The sequence below is a fragment of the Eschscholzia californica genome, unplaced genomic scaffold, assembly GCF_041429995.1.
Source record: "Eschscholzia californica isolate CP2 unplaced genomic scaffold, dmEscCali1.0.p SCAF_5, whole genome shotgun sequence".
Taxonomy (NCBI): domain Eukaryota; kingdom Viridiplantae; phylum Streptophyta; class Magnoliopsida; order Ranunculales; family Papaveraceae; genus Eschscholzia; species Eschscholzia californica.
This window is the reverse complement of record NW_028238472.1, coordinates 49,261,151-49,282,486: the sequence shown is the minus strand read 5'-3', so window position 1 is coordinate 49,282,486 and position 21,336 is coordinate 49,261,151. Positions and strand designations below refer to the sequence as shown.

The following is a 21,336-nucleotide window of genomic DNA, read 5'->3' as shown; positions in this document are numbered from 1 at the left end:
TGATTGATTTTTATCGAGGGATTATGAGGGTATTATGATTGCTATGTTGTTTATATGTCTTCTTCAAGATAATAATGCCAATTATAGCAATAATAATAAGAATGAGAAATCTTAACGAATTAAAGAGTAAAACAGTGGAAACTTGAATGATTTGGATTATTTTCATATGCCCTCCTATAGTTCCAACAAAATTGTGATGCAACAATTACATTTTTCTAGAGTTCTGTTACATACAATATATCCTTTGAGTACATGTTGAACCCTAAACTCTTATATATAGACCTTTGAAGTTCTTATCCTTCATGTACTTTGTTTATAGTCTATCTTTCTCTTGGCACTGTCGGTGGACTTCAGACTGGTTTGAATCCGTGTTGTTCAGATCTAGAGCGGACTACGTCCAATCTAAAGACTTTCAGACTGTCCCTGATCGTAAGGGCACGGAGAGGGATTTAGGGTCCAGTGGTTCCCTAAAGTTTGTGGAAGAAATTCATAGAGTTGGTTAAAATTTGAAGTTGGTGAGGGTAGGACATAAGAGAATCAAGCAGTTTTTATGTTATCTGGTTAGGTTTAAAAGTTAACAACCTTGTAAAATCTCTAGTAGCCAAACCCACACATCCATCAATCAACTTTGACATTGATGGGTGAAATAAGAAATATCTCTTTCACGCCAAGATTTGTTTGCTCTAATTTCCAATAAAACAATAATTGTTTTTATCTTTGTGACCCATGGATGACAAATGTGCACGTTTACACCATACAAAAGATGAATATGATTGTTTTCTCCAGTATGCTATTATTTCCCTTCTCTCTTTATATAGTAAAATTTTAAAGGTTTGGCGATAAAGTTCAAAATTCAGTTGGAAATGGAGAGAAATTCCCAAAGATTTAATTAATATCTACAACAAGTTACTTATTGATTGAAAATGGAGAGTCACATCTTATTTGGTTCGGCAAGATATAACAAGGGAAGGCGATAAGCCGATAACTCTTGATCTTGATCAAGAAGGCAAAGAGTGCCTATATAACTTCCCTATGTCAAAAGCCGAAAGGGTGGTCATGGTGTACTATTAAGAGATTTTCAAGACTTCCATATAGACACTCACCTACCTCATTTGGCTATTCCAGGGTTTAGAAGAGTTCATGAGCAAGTTTCTGCTCAAAAAAAGAAAGAGCAAGTTTATACTTATGATGCACCTATACAATAACAGGGATGAGCGTGAAATGGTGCAACGTTTTCAGTGCTATGGAGATGCTATATAATTTCTCTATTCCGACACTTAAGAAAGAGATTATGAATTCACAATTGACAACAAGGAGTTTAGAGTTTTTCTTAGAGTGTAACATTTAGACGCTCTAAAAGTGAGATTTTCAATTGGAATTTGACACAGAAGAAAAATAGAGTTTTTCTTGAGTTTTGCATTGGAGATTCTCTAATGATTTTTAAAATTGGTTTAACAGAATTAAGTTACTCTAACGGTGTTAAGTTAACTTTACCGATCTCAAATTAATTCTTAACGTCGCCAAAGACAACTAAGTGAAGTAGAGATTTCAGTGAGTTGTTGTGACTCAAACTACACAACATTATTGAAGAGTTGCCATTCACATCGTATTTGTAACATAATACTAAAATAACCCAGTCCTAACTCGTAATTGTAACATAATACAAAATAATCCAGTCATAAAATCCATCACTACTCTCTCTCCTCCCTTGTTTTCTCTCTCCCCAAACAAGGGTTTCTTTTCATGTCGTCTTACATCTTCCAACAAGGGAGATATGAAACCATCAATCGATCAAAGGTTTCGTTTCCTACCACCTGACAACCTCCATTAGTGTTTATCTTTTTCCGTCTTAGGAGAGGGGAACAAATAAATAGACAACGAGGTAAAAGAAAACAATAATGATATAGGACCAAAATTTTAAAGTCTCCCTATAATGTGGAGAGACATAACAATAAAGAGAAAAATAAGAGAGAACAATGGAAGAAAAAGAACACGGAGAAGAAGATGAAGTGAAGTGATGGTTGTTGTGGCCGACTGAGCGGTAGTATTCGTGAGAAAAGATGAAAAGGAAACTTTTTTTCTTGACGAAAACTTGCCAACGACCGTCTTCGACGACTATGAGAGAAAGGATAGGAAGGAAAGACTTTGTCATAAAAGGGTAAAAAGGAAAAGAAACAGTCGGTTGTTAAAGTTAACTAACGAGAAATCAGAACGGGTATAATTTGGTCAGTTGGTTATCTTTAGGGACCCAAAATGGAATAAACCTAAAATCAAAATAAACCCTCATACTCTCTCCGCGCAGCCGCGCCCCTTTCTTACTCTCTCTCTCTCTCTACCGGCAGCTTCAAAGAACCCCATTTCCCCCAATCTCCAAATCGAATTTCTTTCTTTATTTTGTGATTTCAGTTCTGGGTTTCCTAATAAATAGTAGAAAGGAACTAGGGTTGTACTTGTTTCTCTTTTCTCATCTCTCTACCTCCAAAAAATCTTTGCTTTTCTCCATATTCTGAAGTTCATCTTCTTCAGTCTTTCAGTTATGTTGGAAACTTGGAATCACTAGCAACAAACAGTGATGATTCTGATTACTTATGAATTATGATACCCAATGTTATCTAAGAGACCATTTAATCGATGCTGTTCACTTTCTCTCTCTAGAAGAACATTAACAGCATCTCCTCTCTCTCTTGAATCACTTCTACCACCACCACCGCCGCCTGATGAATCTCCCTTCTCCCCTACCACTACCACCAGCGCCACCACCACCATTCACAACCACAAAACCTTCTGCTTCTCCTTAGCTGATGGTCTTCTCAATCGTGGTCTTATCTCCTCTGCTCAAGGTGTTATTGACAGAATCATTAAACACTCTCCTTCTATCTCAGATGTCATCTCAACCGTCCATTTCGCCGTTTCTCGTGGTATTGATATCAACTCTGATAGCTATGGATTCTTCCTTAGGAAACTCATTTATTGTGGGCATCCCCATTTCTCAGAAAAGCTTTATAATGATACTATTATGGGTAGAGGTATATTACCCAACTCTTCAATTACAAATTCTATGATAATTTGTTACTGTAAATTAGGGAAATTTAATGAAGCCATTGATCATTTGAATCGACTAGATCGAATTCGTTCTTTACCTTGTAGGACTGCTTATATCGAATTGCTTCGTGGGCTTTGTATAGTTGGAAAGTTAACAGAGGCATTAGATTTTTATAATATAATGGCTGATAATGAAGTTTTTCCGAGTTATTATTGTTATTCTTTATTAATTGATGGGTTGTGTAAGAGACTTCGAATTGCAGAAGCCGAAATGTTGTGTAGGGAAATGGAATTTCAATGTCTCTTTCCTAATCAAGTTATATATACTTCGATTATTTATGGGTATTGCAAAGTAGGAGACATGAGAAGTGCTATGGGTATTTTTGGTAGAATGCTGAAAATGGGTTGTCGAGCCGATACGTATACATATACTACACTGATTCATGGTTTTTTTCTGTTGGGTAGTGTTAAACAGGGACAAGAAATATATGAACGGATGATGTTGGAGAGCAGTTTGGAACCTAATGTTGTGACTTATACCGTAATGTTTAGTAAGTACTGCAAAGATAGGAATAAGGATCAAGCTTACACTTTTCTAGATCATATGGATAGATCCAATATAGTTCCAACCGTGCATATTTATACCGTCTTAATTGACACATTCTTTAAGGAGGCCGACAAAGATGATGTGGATAATTTGTTGGATAAGATGTTGGATGGGGGTGTGGCTCCCGACCATGTTATGTTTTTGTCTCTAATCAAGAGGCATGCAAAGGGGAAAGAGCTTGATTTAGCTAAAAAGCTTTTGCAGTCAGTAGTAGCCAACATTGACACCTCAATGATATCTAGTTTCGAGAGAAGTCTTTCGGGTGAAGCTGTGGAGGAAGATGATGAACATTTGTTTAGCGATCTTTTAGGAAGCAAAGTCTGTTTTCCAGATGTGGTTTTCAGCATCTTCATTAGTGCTTTGTGTGCGGGTGGCAAAACTTATCGTGCTTGTTGTTTCCTCGCCAAAATGAGAGCTCATGGATTGAAGCCTTTGCTTTCAACATACAACTCTCTGCTAAAGTGTCTTTGCCACGAAAGTTCTCTCGAGAGAGCTAATAAACTGATTGACCTTATGGAAGAAGAAGGCATTCTTCCAAACCTAGCCACATATTTAATACTAATAAATGAGCATTGCAAGCGAGGAGACCTGTTTTCAGCACTTAAGGCCTATAACGAAATGAATGAGAGGGGTTTGAAACCGAGTGTTGCAATTTATGACTCCATTATAGATGCTTTGTGTAGCGAAGGAAGGTTAATTGAGGCGGAATATTTGTTTTATGGGATGCTCAAGGCTGGTGTAGCTGCAGATGAAGTTGTCTACACGACATTGATCAATGGGTACTCCAAGAATGATAAGCCTTTTAACGCAATTCGCCTTTTTCATAAGATGATAAAGTCTGGGATCAAGCCGAGTTCTCATACTTACGCTGCATTGGTGAATGGGCTAATCAAACGGAACATGCCTGAGAAGGGTTACTACTATCTTCAAAGTATGTTGGATGATGGGTTTCTTTCAGATAATGTTCTTTACACCATGTTTATCCATCAGTTTTGCAGGAAAGGAGATATCAAGTTTGCCTTGAGTTTATATGATCTAATGGATAGAAACAAAATTGACCCTGATTTGATGACTTATGGATCATTGATTAGTGGTATTTGTAGAAATTTGAATGGCATTTGTTTCGCTAGAAGAGACCATCTCGTTAGAAAGTGGCCAGGGAGAGCGAAAGGCAAACTTGCCGCCTTACTCAGTAAGATGCCAATTAATCCGGCCTCACCAATCAACCATTATGAAGGACCTCTTTGGTGGTCTTCCATAGAAATGTTTGACTATGCGGTGAAATTGATGCAAGTTGCAAAAGAAAAAGGACTAAGCCCTGATTTGCATCTCCATAATGCTATAATGAATGGATATTGTAGATTAGGGTTGATAAGAGATGCATATGAGCATCTTGAGTCGTTGCCAGAAGAAGGTTTGGTTCCGAATCAGGTGTCGTACACCATTCTTCTTGATGGATGTATAAGAGTCGGTGAAACTGACAATGCAATAGAGGTGTTCAACAAAATGCAGTCACGTGGTTGTGTTCCAGACAGAGTAACATACGATGCACTATTAAAAGGTTTATGTCAATCCAGAAGAGTAGTCGATGCTTTATCTCTTATGCAGGCGATGAAAAAAAGGGGCTTATACCCAAGTAAGGGTTCTTATGATAGATTACTTAAATCTATTTGTGATATTTGTCGAGATATTTCGTTTAGGGCGTGTCGGGAGATGCTTTCTAATGGTCACGGACCTTGCCATTGTAATGGCAGTTTGCAATACCATATTTGCTTAAGTAGTTCTGCCTTCAAGATATGTGAGGAAATGCTTCATTATGGTTACATACCTTGTAATTCTAATTACAATAGAGTGCTTCGTGTTCTATCTGGACAAGAAAAACTACTAGAATCACATAAATTGATTGATATGATGCTTAAGAGAGGAAAGTTTCCAGATGACACGATAAAACGACAAGTGGTGGAAGCATGTTTAGAACAAGGAGAATATGAGATAGCCTTTCTGCTTGAGAAAAATATTCCTGTGTATGAACCTGAGTGATTAAATCAGTTAGTGTGGAGCTTCATCTATACTTGGTCTTGTGGTATATACTCGTCTCTGACAAGGTAAACTTAGTCAAACCTCGATACTGTATCAGTTGATTACTACTTTTCTTCTCCACCTCCCATGACCTGTCACTGTTTAGAGTTTTAATGATTTATAACCTGCTGATTCCTTTTTTATATTTCTGTCAGTGAAAGAGTGGACTTGTTCTACCACCGAAGAGTTACGTTATCTGCAGCTTATGACTAAAGGTTTTTCCCACCAAACTGCTTATCTATTTTGCATCTATCCTTGTTGGACCACATGTTTTGATTTTCGTAGATCTTATTTCGACCATATTGTATACTATAGTACTAAACATCGTTACATCAGCTAGATCTTTCGCTGACATATTATGATAATCTGCTCATTTGAAATTATGCATTACTAGTTGTTATGATATGTTTTGAGAAGCTAACTAGTAAAGTTCTGGGCTTCTAGTAAGAAGCCAAAAAGATATATTTTTTATAGTAGGATTCTTAATAGGTGGGGTAACTTCCAGTATTTGGAAGAAAACATTGAGGGGCTATATTTGTCTTTAACGAAGAGATATTACCATTCTTAATATCATGTTTTTTCTTTCCAGATGATTGGCGATGCTATTGCTGTCAAGCGAGCTTCTGAACAAGATCTAGCTTCATGTGTGCATTTTCACGGATTACTGCTATATCAGGTATTGTCTTCTACCGATGACTTGATGAGTTCATTCATATGTCACATAACTACATAAGTCATCTATATGTTGGCATTTGGCCCGCAAACTATCATTTCCATGTGGTCTAATCAGTTCCAGTTTTTGAAGCATTTATCTTCAATGTTTTAAAATACGTTTTTACGCCTTAAGGCGGTTTGCTCTCACAAGGCGAGGCTACACTATTTTCTTGCAAGGAAAATGATATCAATTATGTAAGAACATAACGTACTTTTATACTTCACTACTATAATATAAAACCACAAGTGTTTAATAAACAAAAATACAATAATTTTTGTGTCGCCCAACTCAAAAGTAACAGGTTACTTCACATGCCCGCGTTTTATTCTCGAGTTCAAATACGTAAGCCTCGAGGCATCTGGTGACCGCCTCGATTAGAGGCGCGCCTTGAGGGTACACCTTCAAAAGCTTTTAAAACATTGTCTCTCTTCATGCCAACCCAACTATACATTTAATTTGGTTTTAATCATGCAAGGATTCTTCCATACGACATGTTTTTCCAAATACAGTGCCTCCGCTATATCGCTAAATTTCTATTGTGGAAATGCATAATTTGTCTGGTAGGGTCATTAATTTATGTAACACCTAATGTGATCGTAACCAGCCACACAGCACACCAGGTAGACTCACCTTGGCCTAATAGTACACGATAGAAAGCCTTTTCCTTCAAACATAGCCTTCCTAGATCACCAAAAGGCCATTCCGAAGTGTAAGACAGCACAGTGCCCCTATCTAGGTCTTGAGATCCTTCTGAAGAAGAACGAACTATTAAGTTACTTCGTGTTCTAAGTAGGCCGAGATATAGAGCGATACCAACATTTTAAAGCGTATGTAGTTTTTCTGCTGCTTGTTGCCTATTGCGTCTTTGATGTTTCCTACTTGAGGTTGCATGACTGGGTCATAAACAATAGTTCGTACATAATACCACGTTTAGCTTTGATTCTTCTAAATATCCAAGGAATATGAGCTAACTCTGATAGTCCAAGCAACTCTAACCTACAAAGGTTTAGCCGAAGAGTTCGCACCTTTACCCCTCCTCTGCATTGCGTACATATTATCTTCTTTATAACTTGATTGTTTATCCATGACCAGGAATATATTAAATATCCCACAATGGTCATTTTAGTCCTGTGTTGAGGAAATTGACTCTGTGTGGGGGTCAAGGCGATATCAATAGAAATTCTTTTATTTGGTATTCAATTCTGTCATAGTTTACAGAGTGACACCTGATAAAACTACTATGTAACCCTAGTTATATCCACATTCTCCTTCAGTCTTCATAGTGACAACTAAGGCTCAAATGCCTGAACTGTATAAACGACATAATTTGTGCTGCAGCAAATATGTTCGGATAATATCTGTGTATCTAGCTCTTTTTCTTTTCTTTTTTCCTTTTTAAAGTTTTAATGGAATGCCATTGAGAATAGGAAATTAAAAAAATTCACTGTTCAGAGCTTCATGGCGTGAAAATTTCTCATGAAGTTTAAATCAGTGATACAACAAAATATTTGGATCTCAGGCCAGCTATTAATGCCTGCAAGTAAACCCTTCTAATCTTTGACTGATCATTGGGGAAAAAGCAAAGCAAACAAACACTGAGTTATATATATATATATACACACACACACACGTATGTAAAAATATTTATAATTTGCGTTGTCACACTGACGGGGTGTAATATTTCGATATGTTTGGTGTTCATCTTTAAATTGTTAATACATCTTAAACAGTTGATTTTCATTTTCAGGCAGCAACATACTAGTAGAAAAGAACAGACTTGAGCATGGATCTCTTTACTGTTAAAAGAATCATTTATAACAGTTTAATAGAAGAGCTAGTATGAGAGCTTAAGGCAAGTAGATGGTTAGGTACTCTCTTACTAATTTGCCTATTCTGAGAGTTCTGTCACTTGGGCCAATATCAAGATTCCCTGATGATGTGACTTCTTCGCAAATTGTTGGTGTCTTCCTCTTAGGAACCACTTTTTGAAGAATGTTTCTTCCGGAGTCTAAACCAGATCGTTCACCTTAAGGAGGATTTGAGTCTGGAACCGCCTTTCCAACTTGAAGATAAGCAATCGAGATCTAGTTGGATCACCTAGTTACTTGACCTCGTCTCTGGCTCGGAGGTAGCTGGAGCTGATTTGTCGTCATTCCTCTAATGCACAAAACTTGGTGCAAATATTCTTAGCAAAAAAAGTTGAAGGTTTATATAGAGACATGAGAAAGCGAATAGGAGAAGAAACACGAGAAAAAAAAAGCGGGAGTAAGCTGAGGTACTTCTCTTTCTCATTTTGTTTTTCTCTTCTTTTTGGTGGATCTTTTCGGTAGTTTGCTCTCTAAGGATGCAATAAAACAGCTCTTGTACAGCTATGGCTGATTCAAAGAGCTGCTTTTCCTACTGTATATCAGATCTTTAGTTCATAGGTTATGATACAACCAAAAAAAATGCAGGGAGTAGTCGGCCGAGTAACTTGGCTCGGCTCTGCTCGGCCCAGTGGCATCTGGGGATTGGGGTAGCTGACAACTCACCCGAGCTGATCCCGTCCCCAATCACTTGGTCTTGGAGTGAGGTGGTGGATGCAGGATAAGGAGCTGTTCCATTCTCATGCTCTTTCATGATCACTGAACCCTCGTTATTTAATTGAAGTGACTTGACCAAATTATTGCGAGTCCCACGTAGATAAATGGAAGTTAGTAACCAAGTACATTATATATGTGGCCTATAGTCGCTGGGCATTTCGTTTTGGCTTAGATGCTTGTAAAAAGCTATAAATTTTCATGCTCTATTTCATCAAGTTCATTTGGACTCCGTGAAATTTATTTCCATTTGGTAACTCTTAAACACCACCAATGCATATATGGGGTGTGAAATTCGTAATAGTTCCCCTTATACCAAGCATATTCTTAGCATTGATATGACATTTGAAAAGATATATGACTAATTCTGACTCACCCGAGTTGATCCCGTCCCCATGACTTTGTAGCTTTTCGACTTCCTTTTGTTCAAGTCCATATGTATCCGACTTTCAATGAACTAATTAGAACTTTACGATTTCTCTTCTTTGTAACAGATGATTGGGAATCCTCCAATGAACGGAAGGTTGTAAAGGGTTGTGCTTAAAGTTTGTATTTCTCCATGTCTCCTCAGCTCAAGGAGAAGTCTTCTTTAGATGTTTGTATAAGGTGTTTGTATATGGTTCAATAGGCACCCCACTTTATTGCTGTAGTTCCCCCTCTCACCCGTAAATTCCTCGGAGATTTGGCTTTATGGGGACATCAATAACAGTAAACTGGAGTGCCTATAGATCTCCCCATCTGTAATTTGTCTCTAATCAGCTATGAATAATGTGGATTTTGAATATAGAGTTTGTTGAAATGATCTGAAGTTTTCTTTATATAAATGTTAATTTCAAGGAAAGTTCTGCAGGCACTGTGTAAATTGCAAAGTGAAGCCTCGCGCTATGGGCCATATCAAGATCCACCAAATTTTTGGTCATACATTGAGAGATAGTTGTCTAATGTTAATACAATTAGAAACCCTTGTGTGCCTTTGTAGGAATACTAATCGTGCGAGGTGTTTCAGTAATCACCATACTTCAGTGTTTTGTTTGTTTGGGAGTAGATTATTTGATTGACGATTCCAAAAGAATATGAATCACACTCGTACCCACAATTAGGTTTGGAACTCCTCTTCTTTAGGGGAATCCTGTTCCATTGGGTTGTGATACCCAATGATTTTCCCGTTTACTAAGCCCTATAGTGTAATCTCTATCTTAGTTTAAGGCATTCCATTCTGGTACACCAAATACAGTCTGAAAGGTTTTTTCGATTTAGATAAACAATTTGTAGATTATCGTTCGTGAACCCCCCCTTCTAAAATTAGGGACTTAATAAAATGAAGTAATGGTAATTGGCAACTAAATTGTTTTGCAACTATTGTCTCACATGAAACCCTAACTAGGGTTTTTAACATGGACATTATAAAGAACTCCACTCTCTTTGTCATGATATTAGTCACATCCAATGTTTTGACACAGAACAAGTCATATTCAACTCTGAGAACTTTGTATTGGTGCAGCAGAAACAAAAGGATGGACCACATTATTCATTTCATATTTCAAGTATACTTGTTTGAACAAATCATTTTTCTTCTTTTTTTCAAGTTTTAGTAAGAAAGATAGAGACACCCACATAGTTGTTGGAGAGGCTTTAACAAAAGGTTTCAGACTTCCCATTTTGGAGTGACACTTCCCATCCAATGTGTGGTCCATTTATAAAGTGCTTTACCTAGATTTGGTTTTGTATATAGAGACATATGAATCGTCCCTAACTCAGTTCCTAGTTGGATTGACTCATTCCAAACTCGTTATTTCCTAGTCGAATCAACTTCTCCAACCAGATAAGTTGACCGTTGTTCTAGGGAAACAAGAAAATTTTCCAGAGAAGAAAAATTGCAAATTTTATCAAATTTTTCGAGGCAATTATTTTCTTCCTCGTCTAACCTTTAGATGATCTCCACGTTGGGAAAATGTGACGAACTCACCTGTTTGGCTATTCAATGTGACCCAGACACGGTTCGTACCCGCTTTTAGGGTTCAGTCCGACAAAAGTTGTTTCTAACCAAACACTACCTTAGACAAAAACACATGAATTGATAGAATGAGTAATACCTAGATGTGTTGTGACTTAGTAACACATCAACATTTCTAGTTATTGATGTGAATTTTCTTTCCTTATGTGTGATATAAGGTGATGTAAAAGAAATCAAACAATAGTTTAATTTAGCCATTTAGCCCAACAGTGTGATTCAATAAACAAAAGTAATTTACTCCACTAATTATATGCTTTTACTTTTTCTTATCTCTCCTAACAATGGATTAAGACTTGCAGCATTATTCTCAAAAAAAAAAAAAAAAGACTTGCAGCATTGATGGGATCTAGAATAAATGATTTGAACTACAACTGTCATTGGAAGAACCTAGTAAATGGGGGTAAAATGGTTAGGGTTGAGCCAAATGATGTGTTTGTTTTTCTAAACAACCTAAAATCCAAAAAAAAATAAGATTATGCATACTTTTTAGTTATTTTATATGTTTTTGTCCTTCTAATTAAATTAGATCTTGAAATGAGTCTTTCTTTCCAACTAAAAAAAACAAGTTGACATGACAACACTATTTAAGGATGTCCTACTATAAATATGTGAATACCCATTATTTTGACAAGTTATTTATACGTAACTAAATTTACATTTCAAAACCAGATTCATTAGAAAAACAAACACGATTTAAGATCTAAGGGGCCATCTCAAGTATCTAGATAGCTATACTAGGAGCTTTATGCATCTGACAAAGATGGTCGATATCAACTCTTCTGACTCACCTGAATCTTAGTTATGTATGTCAGATGTGCCCCATTTCAATATAGTAGTTTAGGAAAAGTAACACATCTATCACTCGATTCTTACGTATAATAAGTTTGATTTCAAATACAAACTGATGAAGTGTAACACGTTCTCATGTTCTCATGAGTCAAATTTGGTGAACAGCAAAAAGGAGAACAAAGAAGAAATCGCCTAGAACTCGATTCAGCCTCCAATTTATATTTTCTCATCTGAAAAACAAAACCCTAAGTCAACTACTTTACCAACTAAACCCATTACCGCCAGATGAACCCTTGCTTATATGCACTCCACCGGCTAGTCTACCAAGCTAAATTAGTTAAACAAACAGTACCAAATTTTGAGTTTAGTTAGAAGTCCTAATGAGCCAATTAGAGTTAAAGACATGGAACAAACTCCTAAATTCTTGAAGAATACTATATTGAGAAACCCTAGAAACTTGGTTCTTTCACAATTTAGTATGACCTAACATGAAACTTGAGGGTTGTTTGAATGCCAATTGGAAATTCATTTTTAGGAATTAATTTTGGACACTTAGAGCAAGCTTCAATTTCCCAATAAATTTGTTTCTATTTTCGTGAAACTAGACTATTATAGAGTATCTACCAATTTCAGTAAAATTACAAGTACTAGAACTTACAATTTTGTTCTTTTACCCCATGATATTGGTTTAAATTGACGATGACGGCACAACTACACGCTAGTGGTTGAGTCGGTGAGTAAGAGCATCTCCAGTGCAAGACTCATATTGAACACTTCGTGTCATAGAATCTTTAGAGTTCTTTACAAAAGAATTCTTCATTGCAAAATTCAATTTGAATGTTAAGATTATGTAACGACATTTAATTCTAAGATGTCTCAAGAAAAAAACTCAATACTTGAGATTTATCTTGAGGACGATCAATATTAAAAACAAAAATATCCATTTAAGAAATGACACCTAAGTTTTATGTTTTTAGAGTACTTTTGTATTGGAGATATTTTTTGAACTGATGATCTTTATAATGTCATTTCAGAAAGAAAATCTCAACTGAGACTTGACAAATAGGATATTTTGAGTTTCTTAGTTTTTAGTTTTGCATTGGAGACGCTCTAAGTTAATAAGTCTATTTGAAAAATGGCGAAGCAAAGTTCGTTTTAGTTCCCTAGTTTATGACCGCCTGCCTAGCCCCCTAATTTGTACAAAATACTAGATAGTCTCCTTAAAGTTTTCATCCAACTTTGACCATCCATTGACTATTAACTTTTGTAATAATAACTTATAAGTAATTACAACTTATTTTCTCTCCTAGTCTTCATCTTCATGACCTTCATCATCTTCATCTACCAATTTTTATTAAAAGAAGAGAAAAAAAAAAACTAATTTTGATTTCATCCTGTGGGCCAAATCCAGGAAGAACTTCTTAACCCGATCATAAGTTCTTCGGATAGCTCTTCTAGCAAATTGTTATATAAAACTAACCATGTTGTCTTTCTTAACCACACTGATCTTGAAGGAAGTGTCATTCAATCAAGATGACAATGCAGTCATTTAGGAAGAAAAGATAAATGATGAACATCACTAAATTCAATCGCTTTATTGTTGTCTAACAAATGATTTTTATCTTCTTCTTGTTCTCATAGACTTTCTAATATTGTATCCATTAACCTTAGAACACAAAATCACATACGCGAACATGAAGAAGATAAAATATCATTTAGAATAATATACAAATAGAAAAGGCCAACAAATGTTGAAGGAAAAATTAATATCCAACTAACATAAGTATATTTTAGTCCATCACAGAAACGCCAAAAGGAAGACTTCAATCAACTAAAAATGAAGAAGGCCAAAACGAACACATGATAGTGACTAATATATATGAAGTCAATTAGGTTAACACATTTCTATTAAATATAAAACAAGGAAGCTACAATTGAAGCTAATTTTACAACTAGAATCTAATTTGATTAGGAAGCTAAACTTAGAACTTGGATAATTAAAAATCAAAGATACATAATCCAACTTGTCGTATGAGAAATTCTCTTTAACCCCACTAATTAGATGTTAATTTGACAATTAGAAGATACGTGCCTTGTACGTGACCCATTAAAAGATGAACAAAGATATTTTCACATAGAAGATGTTATGACGAAGAATAACCAACCAAGAAAATGAGTAAAGAAAGTAAACAATCACATAAAACGTAAGAGACTCATGTGGTTCAGTTTATTAGATTTACTCTAGGACGAATAATGACGCGATGATTTCTACTGTAAATAAAGAACGACTTACAAAGATATCTCTTGAGTTTCAATTTATATAATTCACTGCCTAATCCCATTGCTTCACCGTTTAAGTAGCTTATGTTTGCCAAATAGATCAGAATTGCCAAAGCAGGGGAGCAGGGCTGATCTTCGTTGTCTACAAAGAAGGATTTCTATTTATACCGCGTATCCGTATATCTTTCGAAATTTGAAAGAGAGGCAATTAATAACATCAGCCTGAACAATTGGAATCTACAAATAGAGAGAACTAGATCTAACAAGAAACATAGATTGGCAACAAAAGAGTCACAGTTTCCTTCCTTTACTCTCACCTTAAGGAAGCAGCTCTTTCCAATTCACTTTTAGTAGGCAAATAAATTTGGATTGCCCATCATTGCTACTAAACTATCAGTGTTATTGTGGTCTTTAATACACAAATGTCTCTCCTACTCAAGATTTTGTATCTTGTAACTCTCTGTTCCTTTTCTCTTTGTGTTGCTCTATTTTTGTTATTCTTCTTGTTTGGGTGACAGTCTTGTCCCCCTTATTATCAATATATTGTCTTTAAAAAAAAAGATAGGTAAGATTTTTAACATATTGAACGTCAAGGTCTTTTAGATGGGCTCATGGAATTTTTAGGAGAAATGGGTACTCATCGGACTCAAGGAAGTTCACGTAGGAATAAAACAGTGTCGTCACGACCTACTAGCTCAATCCAATTATAACTAATGTACTCAAGGTAGATTACACGGACAAACGTAGAATTTGCTTGACCTCGGTACTGTGACATAGCCAGGAATTTACTCTGGATAGGCTGAAAAATGTTAAGGTTTCAATGTTAAGTTTGTTGTCACCCAATTTAGATCAATTGTCAAATGCGTGGAGAGTACCTAGACATTATATTCTTGGTTACATGGTCATCATTCTTCCATGTGAGACTATTCTCATACACCTCCTTCACGTGTGGCGTTCTTTGAACCTAACACATATTTTTTCTTTTCTAGTGCTGTAAAATATGTGTGGCTTTTATAATGGTATCGGAGCTAGGAGATCCAACTTATTAAGAATTATTTATTAGCATAACTGCCCGAGATATACAGAACTTCAGAAGAAGTGTTACACCTAGCTAGTGAAAACTAAATAGAAAAACTATAGGTATACTAGTAACACAAAATCAATTAAACAGTAGTCTATTAAAACTAGAGTGATGGAGATAGAAAGTGACAGAGAAGCTACACGGGATAATATCATCATTCAAGCTAAGAGCCTAATTCACTATTGGGCAACCAATCAACTATGGAGCAAGTCGACCCCTTTTAGCCAATACATTAGGAACTGGGATGCTTTATCTAGGCTATAAGCCTAATGTACCTATATTTTCTTGTCTTTTGTCTGTGTATTGGATGGTTAGCCATCTAGGCTTCTGCCATTGCATTGATTTTTCATTAATGATACTATTTTATCTTCTCCAAAAAAAAAGAATAACTTTGTTTTCTCTTCCGTAAACATCTTAACTATAAATAATACAAAGTTTACCGTTGTCTTACAGAAAAAAAAAACTTACATAACTTCAAAATATAGGATCCTTGAAAGTTCTATAGGGTTTTAGCCTTGGTCATTACCAAAGAGTGTCTATGATGACCAACCCCCTAAAACTCTCACTCCATGAATGTTTTAAACAAAATTTAATTAGAGAGGAACATGCTTAAAGAAAATTTGATGCATGAATTTATAGATAATTTTCTAAGGTGCTTCATTTTGCGAAAGTGATTCCGAGGTTGTTTTCGTTTCCATCTCTTTCTGTTTCTCTCTCCAAATATCGTTTTCGCATTAAAACTCTTTTCATGAGAAACAAAAGAACCATTAAATGGACAGGGAAAGAATACAGAAGAAGAGACCTGCATTTTACTCCACCTTTGGAGTTTCTATATTTTTGAGTTCTTCCTTATCAAAATTCAGCTGCTAGGGTAACCAAAGGATACACATTTCTCCAACGAAACTCGACCCGATCTTTCTCTTTACCTTTGTTTGGTTAGTTTGGTGTGAATTCTGAGACATTAGTTTGATACTTTCAAACAGGTAAAAAAAAGTAGATGAAGAATCACTAAGAAAAACACCAACTATCACATTCCTATCTAGGGTTTTATAAGTTTGATCTCCCTCTCCCTCTCTCTCTCTCTCTTTTTCTCTCTTTAGCTTAGGTTTAATGTCTTCTTTTTTTTCTATTTGTAGTAAGGAAGTTGGGTTTCATTTCTTTCTTTATTTTTTTGATAAATATTGGTAATCTAGTTAGTTTGTGAAACTCAACTAAGCTACCAACTCTTCCTCTTAGGGTTTTCTCTCCAATTCTGTAAATCTTTCTTTATTTTTCTTAATTGTTTGTTTTATATGCTTACATGTTTTATTCTATTAAATCTGAAGATTACTGTCTATTTCTACCTTGAATCATTTTTTTAATAGATCCATAATTCTTAGCAATTTTTCTATTTTTTGCATATTTATTTAGTTTTTTCTATCTGATTTTCATTCTTATATTTCTTCTCAGTCTCTCTCTTTATCTCTGATGCAGCGAAAAACTCCGAAAAAGAAATAGATCTTCGTCTAACACTTAGAAAATCGAAACTAAAAAGATTTTTTTTTTTTGCTTGCCCACTATAAGATAAACTATGTATGTACTTTTATTTTCTATTGAAATAGGCAAACTTGATCATAACATGTTCAAAATTTTATGATGAAGAGTAGGAGAGAGAAATGGGGAGAGGAAAGATCGAAATCAAGAGGATTGAGAACACTACGAACCGTCAAGTCACCTTCTGCAAGAGGAGAAATGGACTCTTGAAGAAAGCTTATGAATTATCCGTTCTTTGTGACGCTGAAGTCGCTCTTATTGTCTTCTCTAGCCGTGGACGCCTTTACGAGTACTCCAACAGCAGGTACTAACATGATCTCACTACTTATATTTATACTCATTTGGTTAAATATATACTTAGAAGAATAACAAAATCATATATGAAAGAAAAGGGAAAAAAGAGAGGAAGAAGAATAATCTATGATTTTTATATCACTTTTCTTACTTACTTATTTGAATCATATAAAATTGCATGTACATATATAATGATATTTTACTGCTCTAACTATAAGTGTTCCTTATTTTCTTTCAATGTATCTTTGGTTAAGGCTAGACATACATTGCTTCATCTTCTTACTCCATTTAAAGGTATACAATTTAATGGTTATTTGATGGGGTTGGTGATTTTAGAAGATAGGGATTTTGGTGAGGGTGATCTTCATATTTTACATGTTGATAATTGAAACCCTAATATACAACTATGCATTTTAGGTCAATCTTAAACTACAAGTATATGCAAGTATATGAACTACATGGTGCATGTTCCGGAGCATAGTCTTTTTGGGCATATCATGTGTCTTTTTGGAGGAATGTGGACCATGTGTAACCATTAGGGCTATCACATAAAGACTTTACCTCTTATACTATGCTAATATAGTGTGGTCATCTAATGGAAAACTAATTGACAATAAATAGAGAGTACTTAGATGTTATATTCTTGGTTGTTAGAGTACCATATTTCTATGTTCCCCTCAATATTATTTTCCATCGATAGTTAAGTAGTGTCATGTCTTACAAGTTCGCATTCTTGATACATTGTGTATCACAAGTTTATTTTCTTTATATTTGTTGATTTGTCTATATAATATTATGAGATTGTTCTTAGACATGAAAAATTGAAGATTCAGAGATTATATGTACTAATCTTAAAATACATACGACATGCCTTTGCTCATACCGCCACTAAGAGTTTTCTATTTTCGCTCATGTAGTCATGTGCCATCAGACAAAAATAATCTAGATATGTGTTCTTATACACTATACAGACATTTCATGCTAATAATTGTTTCTTTAAGATTTATAAGGAGAGAAAGGAACTTACACAAGTAACAATTCTTCATGTCTATAATATAGTGAAAGAAGTAGCAATCTAGCTCTTTGTATGAATTTATGTACCATAATCCAAGAAGTCAAAAAAGCATTGCTAGCTTTTGTACTTCGGTATAGAGATTGTACATTGATCCATAACCCATTTAAGTAGCTAGTGTTGTTGAGACTTGAGTGACATAAGTTATTTATCCTTGACTGTAGGAGAACTTATAGGGGGAGGGGAATAAACTCTAGAATTTGGGGTTTCTTGAGGTTCTTAGATAGTTATTCACTTTTCACAAGAACATTGTCAATTTTCCACCACATTGAATTTCCCCGAACTTCCACTTCTTTGAATTCTCCCTAGTGGTAAGAAAGCGACTAAACGTGAAACTAAATCTAGGTTTTGCATTTTCATGGTTTCTTTTCTATGACTAGAAATAGAAAAATTGATTAAGACCCTCTCTACTTTCTCTCTCTCTCTCTCTATATGTTTCTATTTCTAAGTTTATGAAGTGACATAATAGACGTTATTCATGTCACCTCAATCAACTCAAACGACCTCACATCATTTAAAATACAACAAAGTTGTTAACCTCAAAACTCCCATCACTCCTTATCTTACTTCTCAGACTGTTTTCATATGACTATTGACGTAACCTTAATCACCTCACTAGTAAATTAATTACCATTTTCACAAAAAAGAAAATTGTGTAAGCTATGAAGGAAGGAAAGTTGTAAAGGCGCCCGCCCTGGTAGTCAATTATTGAAGAGGGTAAACTTGGCTAATGAACCAGATACCAGATAGTACCTAAGTGGATCGGCCTAAGTGCGTGAAGGACCACAAATTAACCGACAGATGCTGCTCGACTCGGATATATGTGTCTTGTCAAGCTAATAATTAAAGTTGGAGACATGTGGAAAGACCTTTGGCCGAGCGACTAACCCATTTAGCCCAAGTGTTCTTACCCGAGAAGACACACTCCCACTGGCACCTGACCTCATACTTGTATTTTTCTTGAGATCTTATAGTTGAAATATCTGTCTAACATTGTAGTTTTTTGGATCTTGCCTTATATGGACGAAGTTAAAATTCAAATCTCATAATTATATGTTCAAATATATCACTAACTTTGTATTTTTGGGTCTTATGTATTAGTAAAACTGAAAATTCTTGTTTAGTGTTAACTTTTTAAAATTTACGAGTTTTCTTATTACAGTCTACCCGGCACCTCACCAGTCCGATACTCGATGAGCCCACTCGATAGTCGAGCACAAGGAATAAGGGACATTGAAATTAGGTTGGACCAGACTGGTCAGAGTACCCTAATGTTCACCAAAACTTGGCACCCGACCGAGACCAGAGAGAGATTCTGGACCGCTAGTTGCTCTCGACTGGACCTATTCCCACCCATAGCAATAGTGTACTGCTTGTCGCAAAATCTCAAGTGTATTATGAATTAAAAACTAATCCTCATATTTACAAATGCAGCATAAAATCAACAATTGAGAGGTATAAAAAGACATGTGCTGGTAATTCAAACACAAACTCCATCATTGAAACTAATGCTCATGTAAGTTAACTATACAACCTCTATTATTTCCTTTCATTTTTCGAAACATAAGTTTATATATATGATGCATTTTCAAGAAACACAAAAAATAGAAACAATTTAATAATGTTTTGTGAATAACTTGAAGTTAATACTAATGTTTTTCTTTTAGTATTATCAACAAGAAGCGACAAAGCTTCGTCAACAAATACAAATTTTGCAGAACTCAAACAGGTGAGTGAAACTCCATCCTTTTACTTGTCTTAATTATTAGTAGTTTTTCTCTTTTAAAGATTTAGAATTGTAAATTTAGTACCAAATTAAGCTAAGATAGTTAGTGAAATTCTTAAATTAGTTGTTAAATATGGTTTGTGATTAATGAACAGGCATTTAATGGGAGATTCAATTGAGTCATTAAGTGTAAAAGAATTGAAGCAACTTGAAAATAGACTCGAGCGTGGTCTCACTAGGATTCGCTCCAAGAAGGTAAACTAATTAATTATGGTTTGGCCCAAGTACTAATCCTAGTTATAGTTAAGCACTTCATGTATATATAGAACATTAGACTATTTTCACTTGAGTTTGCAATATATGATAAGAGTGATATGACTCGTATATATCATATAGTATGGCATAAATATCGTAATATATCTAAATATATGAATGTATATATATGAACCAAATTGGTCAGATCTATCAATTTGGTTCTAATACATTTGTTTCTTTCTTCTTTTAATTCTTGATTTGCTTTTTGAATAATAGCATGAGATGCTATTGGCAGAAATTGAATACATGCAAAAAAGGGTACGTTCTTGTATTTTTAGAATGATTTTTACTGAAGACGATCTACATATAAAAGCATTTTGAAAATTCTCATATAGATTAATTTTCTGCAATTTATACTCTTATTTCTTAGGAAATGGAGCTTCAGAGGGAGCATACGTTCCTCCGAACCAAGGTAATAATTTTATATATTCTCAATCTCTCTCCAAAAGGTATACAAAGCCACGATAAAGAATGAGTTTTTCTTTTGTATGCCAGAAACTGGAACCTGTTAACTAGTTCCGGTTCCTGCAAAATTCGTTAATCAAATAGAATGCGGCCGTCAAAGAGTAACGGTGAAATGTTTATTTTTTTTATCTGATATATGAGATTGTTTTGTTTCGATACTTTGTTAGATAGCAGATATCGAGAATGAAGATCAAAACCAACAGAACTTGATACCCGTTCCAGAGTACGATCAAATCCAGACGTATGATTCACGAAATTACTTCCATAATGTGAATATGATGCAGGAAGGAGGACCTTCTTACTCCCATCCTGATCACACTGCTCTTCATCTTGGATAAGGTAACCTACCTTGCTCTTATTGCTGCGATTTCGCCTTAGTCTTGGTTAAAATGTAATGCCTAAGAATATTGACTTTCGTTTTTTAAAATTTTTTGCTTCATCTTTGAGAATTAGATTTTTTTTTTTCGCTAGAATGATATACCTTGATGTGACCTTTTAACTTTGCTGTTTTTGTGTTTGTGCAGGTAATCGGGTGAAGATCAAAAACTTATTAATGAGGGGTTTATTATATTATTCATAATAACCATGGAATTGGGTTTATCAATCATCCAACCAAATAGACCTAAATGTATGTTTAATGAGTACTTATGGTATATATGACTACTCTATAAAATGAATAAGTTTTACTTCTATGTTTTGAGACCATCTACCTCTACCAATGTCTCTTTAGTCTATTCTAATAATA

At 35.0% G+C, this 21,336-nt stretch overlaps 2 protein-coding genes across 10 annotated transcripts; both read left to right on the top strand.

The window, feature by feature from the left end:
* Nucleotides 1-2,270: 2,270 nt before the first annotated feature.
* On the top strand, nucleotides 2,271-9,827 carry LOC147540111 (uncharacterized). 7 transcript variants are annotated; one of them, XM_086643696.1, is made up of 6 exons: nucleotides 2,271-3,026; nucleotides 3,508-5,754; nucleotides 5,884-5,943; nucleotides 6,318-6,404; nucleotides 8,191-8,718; nucleotides 9,517-9,827. In XM_086643696.1, exon 2 carries the CDS (start codon nucleotides 3,539-3,541, stop codon nucleotides 5,687-5,689), a length of 2,151 nt encoding a protein of 716 aa, XP_086499822.1. In that variant the 5' UTR covers nucleotides 2,271-3,026; nucleotides 3,508-3,538; the 3' UTR covers nucleotides 5,690-5,754; nucleotides 5,884-5,943; nucleotides 6,318-6,404; nucleotides 8,191-8,718; nucleotides 9,517-9,827. The 7 variants fall into 7 exon arrangements, with proteins under 7 accessions (XP_086499822.1, XP_086499816.1, XP_086499817.1 ...); XM_086643690.1 differs by having other exon boundaries at nucleotides 2,271-5,754; XM_086643691.1 differs by having other exon boundaries at nucleotides 2,271-5,754; nucleotides 6,318-6,637.
* A 5,880-nt stretch (nucleotides 9,828-15,707) lies between these two features.
* Nucleotides 15,708-21,281, top strand: STK (K-box region and MADS-box transcription factor family protein). 3 transcript variants are annotated; one of them, XM_086642324.1, is made up of 9 exons: nucleotides 15,708-16,169; nucleotides 16,833-17,023; nucleotides 19,520-19,601; nucleotides 19,753-19,814; nucleotides 19,967-20,066; nucleotides 20,343-20,384; nucleotides 20,497-20,538; nucleotides 20,759-20,930; nucleotides 21,116-21,281. In XM_086642324.1, exons 2-8 carry the CDS (start codon nucleotides 16,842-16,844, stop codon nucleotides 20,927-20,929), a joined length of 681 nt encoding a protein of 226 aa, XP_086498450.1. In that variant the 5' UTR covers nucleotides 15,708-16,169; nucleotides 16,833-16,841; the 3' UTR covers nucleotide 20,930; nucleotides 21,116-21,281. The 3 variants fall into 3 exon arrangements, with proteins under 3 accessions (XP_086498450.1, XP_086498452.1, XP_086498451.1); XM_086642326.1 differs by having other exon boundaries at nucleotides 20,759-20,934; nucleotides 21,118-21,281; XM_086642325.1 differs by having other exon boundaries at nucleotides 15,727-16,169; nucleotides 16,830-17,023.
* Nucleotides 21,282-21,336: the final 55 nt, after the last annotated feature.

What these genes read in the sequence shown, in the direction of transcription:
- LOC147540111 (XM_086643690.1), top strand. Translation starts at nt 2,606, where the DNA reads ATGTTATCTAAGAGACCATTTAATCGATGCTGTTCACTTTCTCTCTCT.
- STK (XM_086642324.1), top strand. Translation starts at nt 16,842, where the DNA reads ATGGGGAGAGGAAAGATCGAAATCAAGAGGATTGAGAACACTACGAAC. An exon ending in TCATTGAAACTAATGCTCAT is followed by an intron (nt 19,602 to 19,752) that starts GTAAGTTAACTA and finishes TTTTTCTTTTAG; the next exon opens with TATTATCAACAAGAAGCGAC. An exon ending in TTGAATACATGCAAAAAAGG is followed by an intron (nt 20,385 to 20,496) that starts GTACGTTCTTGT and finishes CTTATTTCTTAG; the next exon opens with GAAATGGAGCTTCAGAGGGA.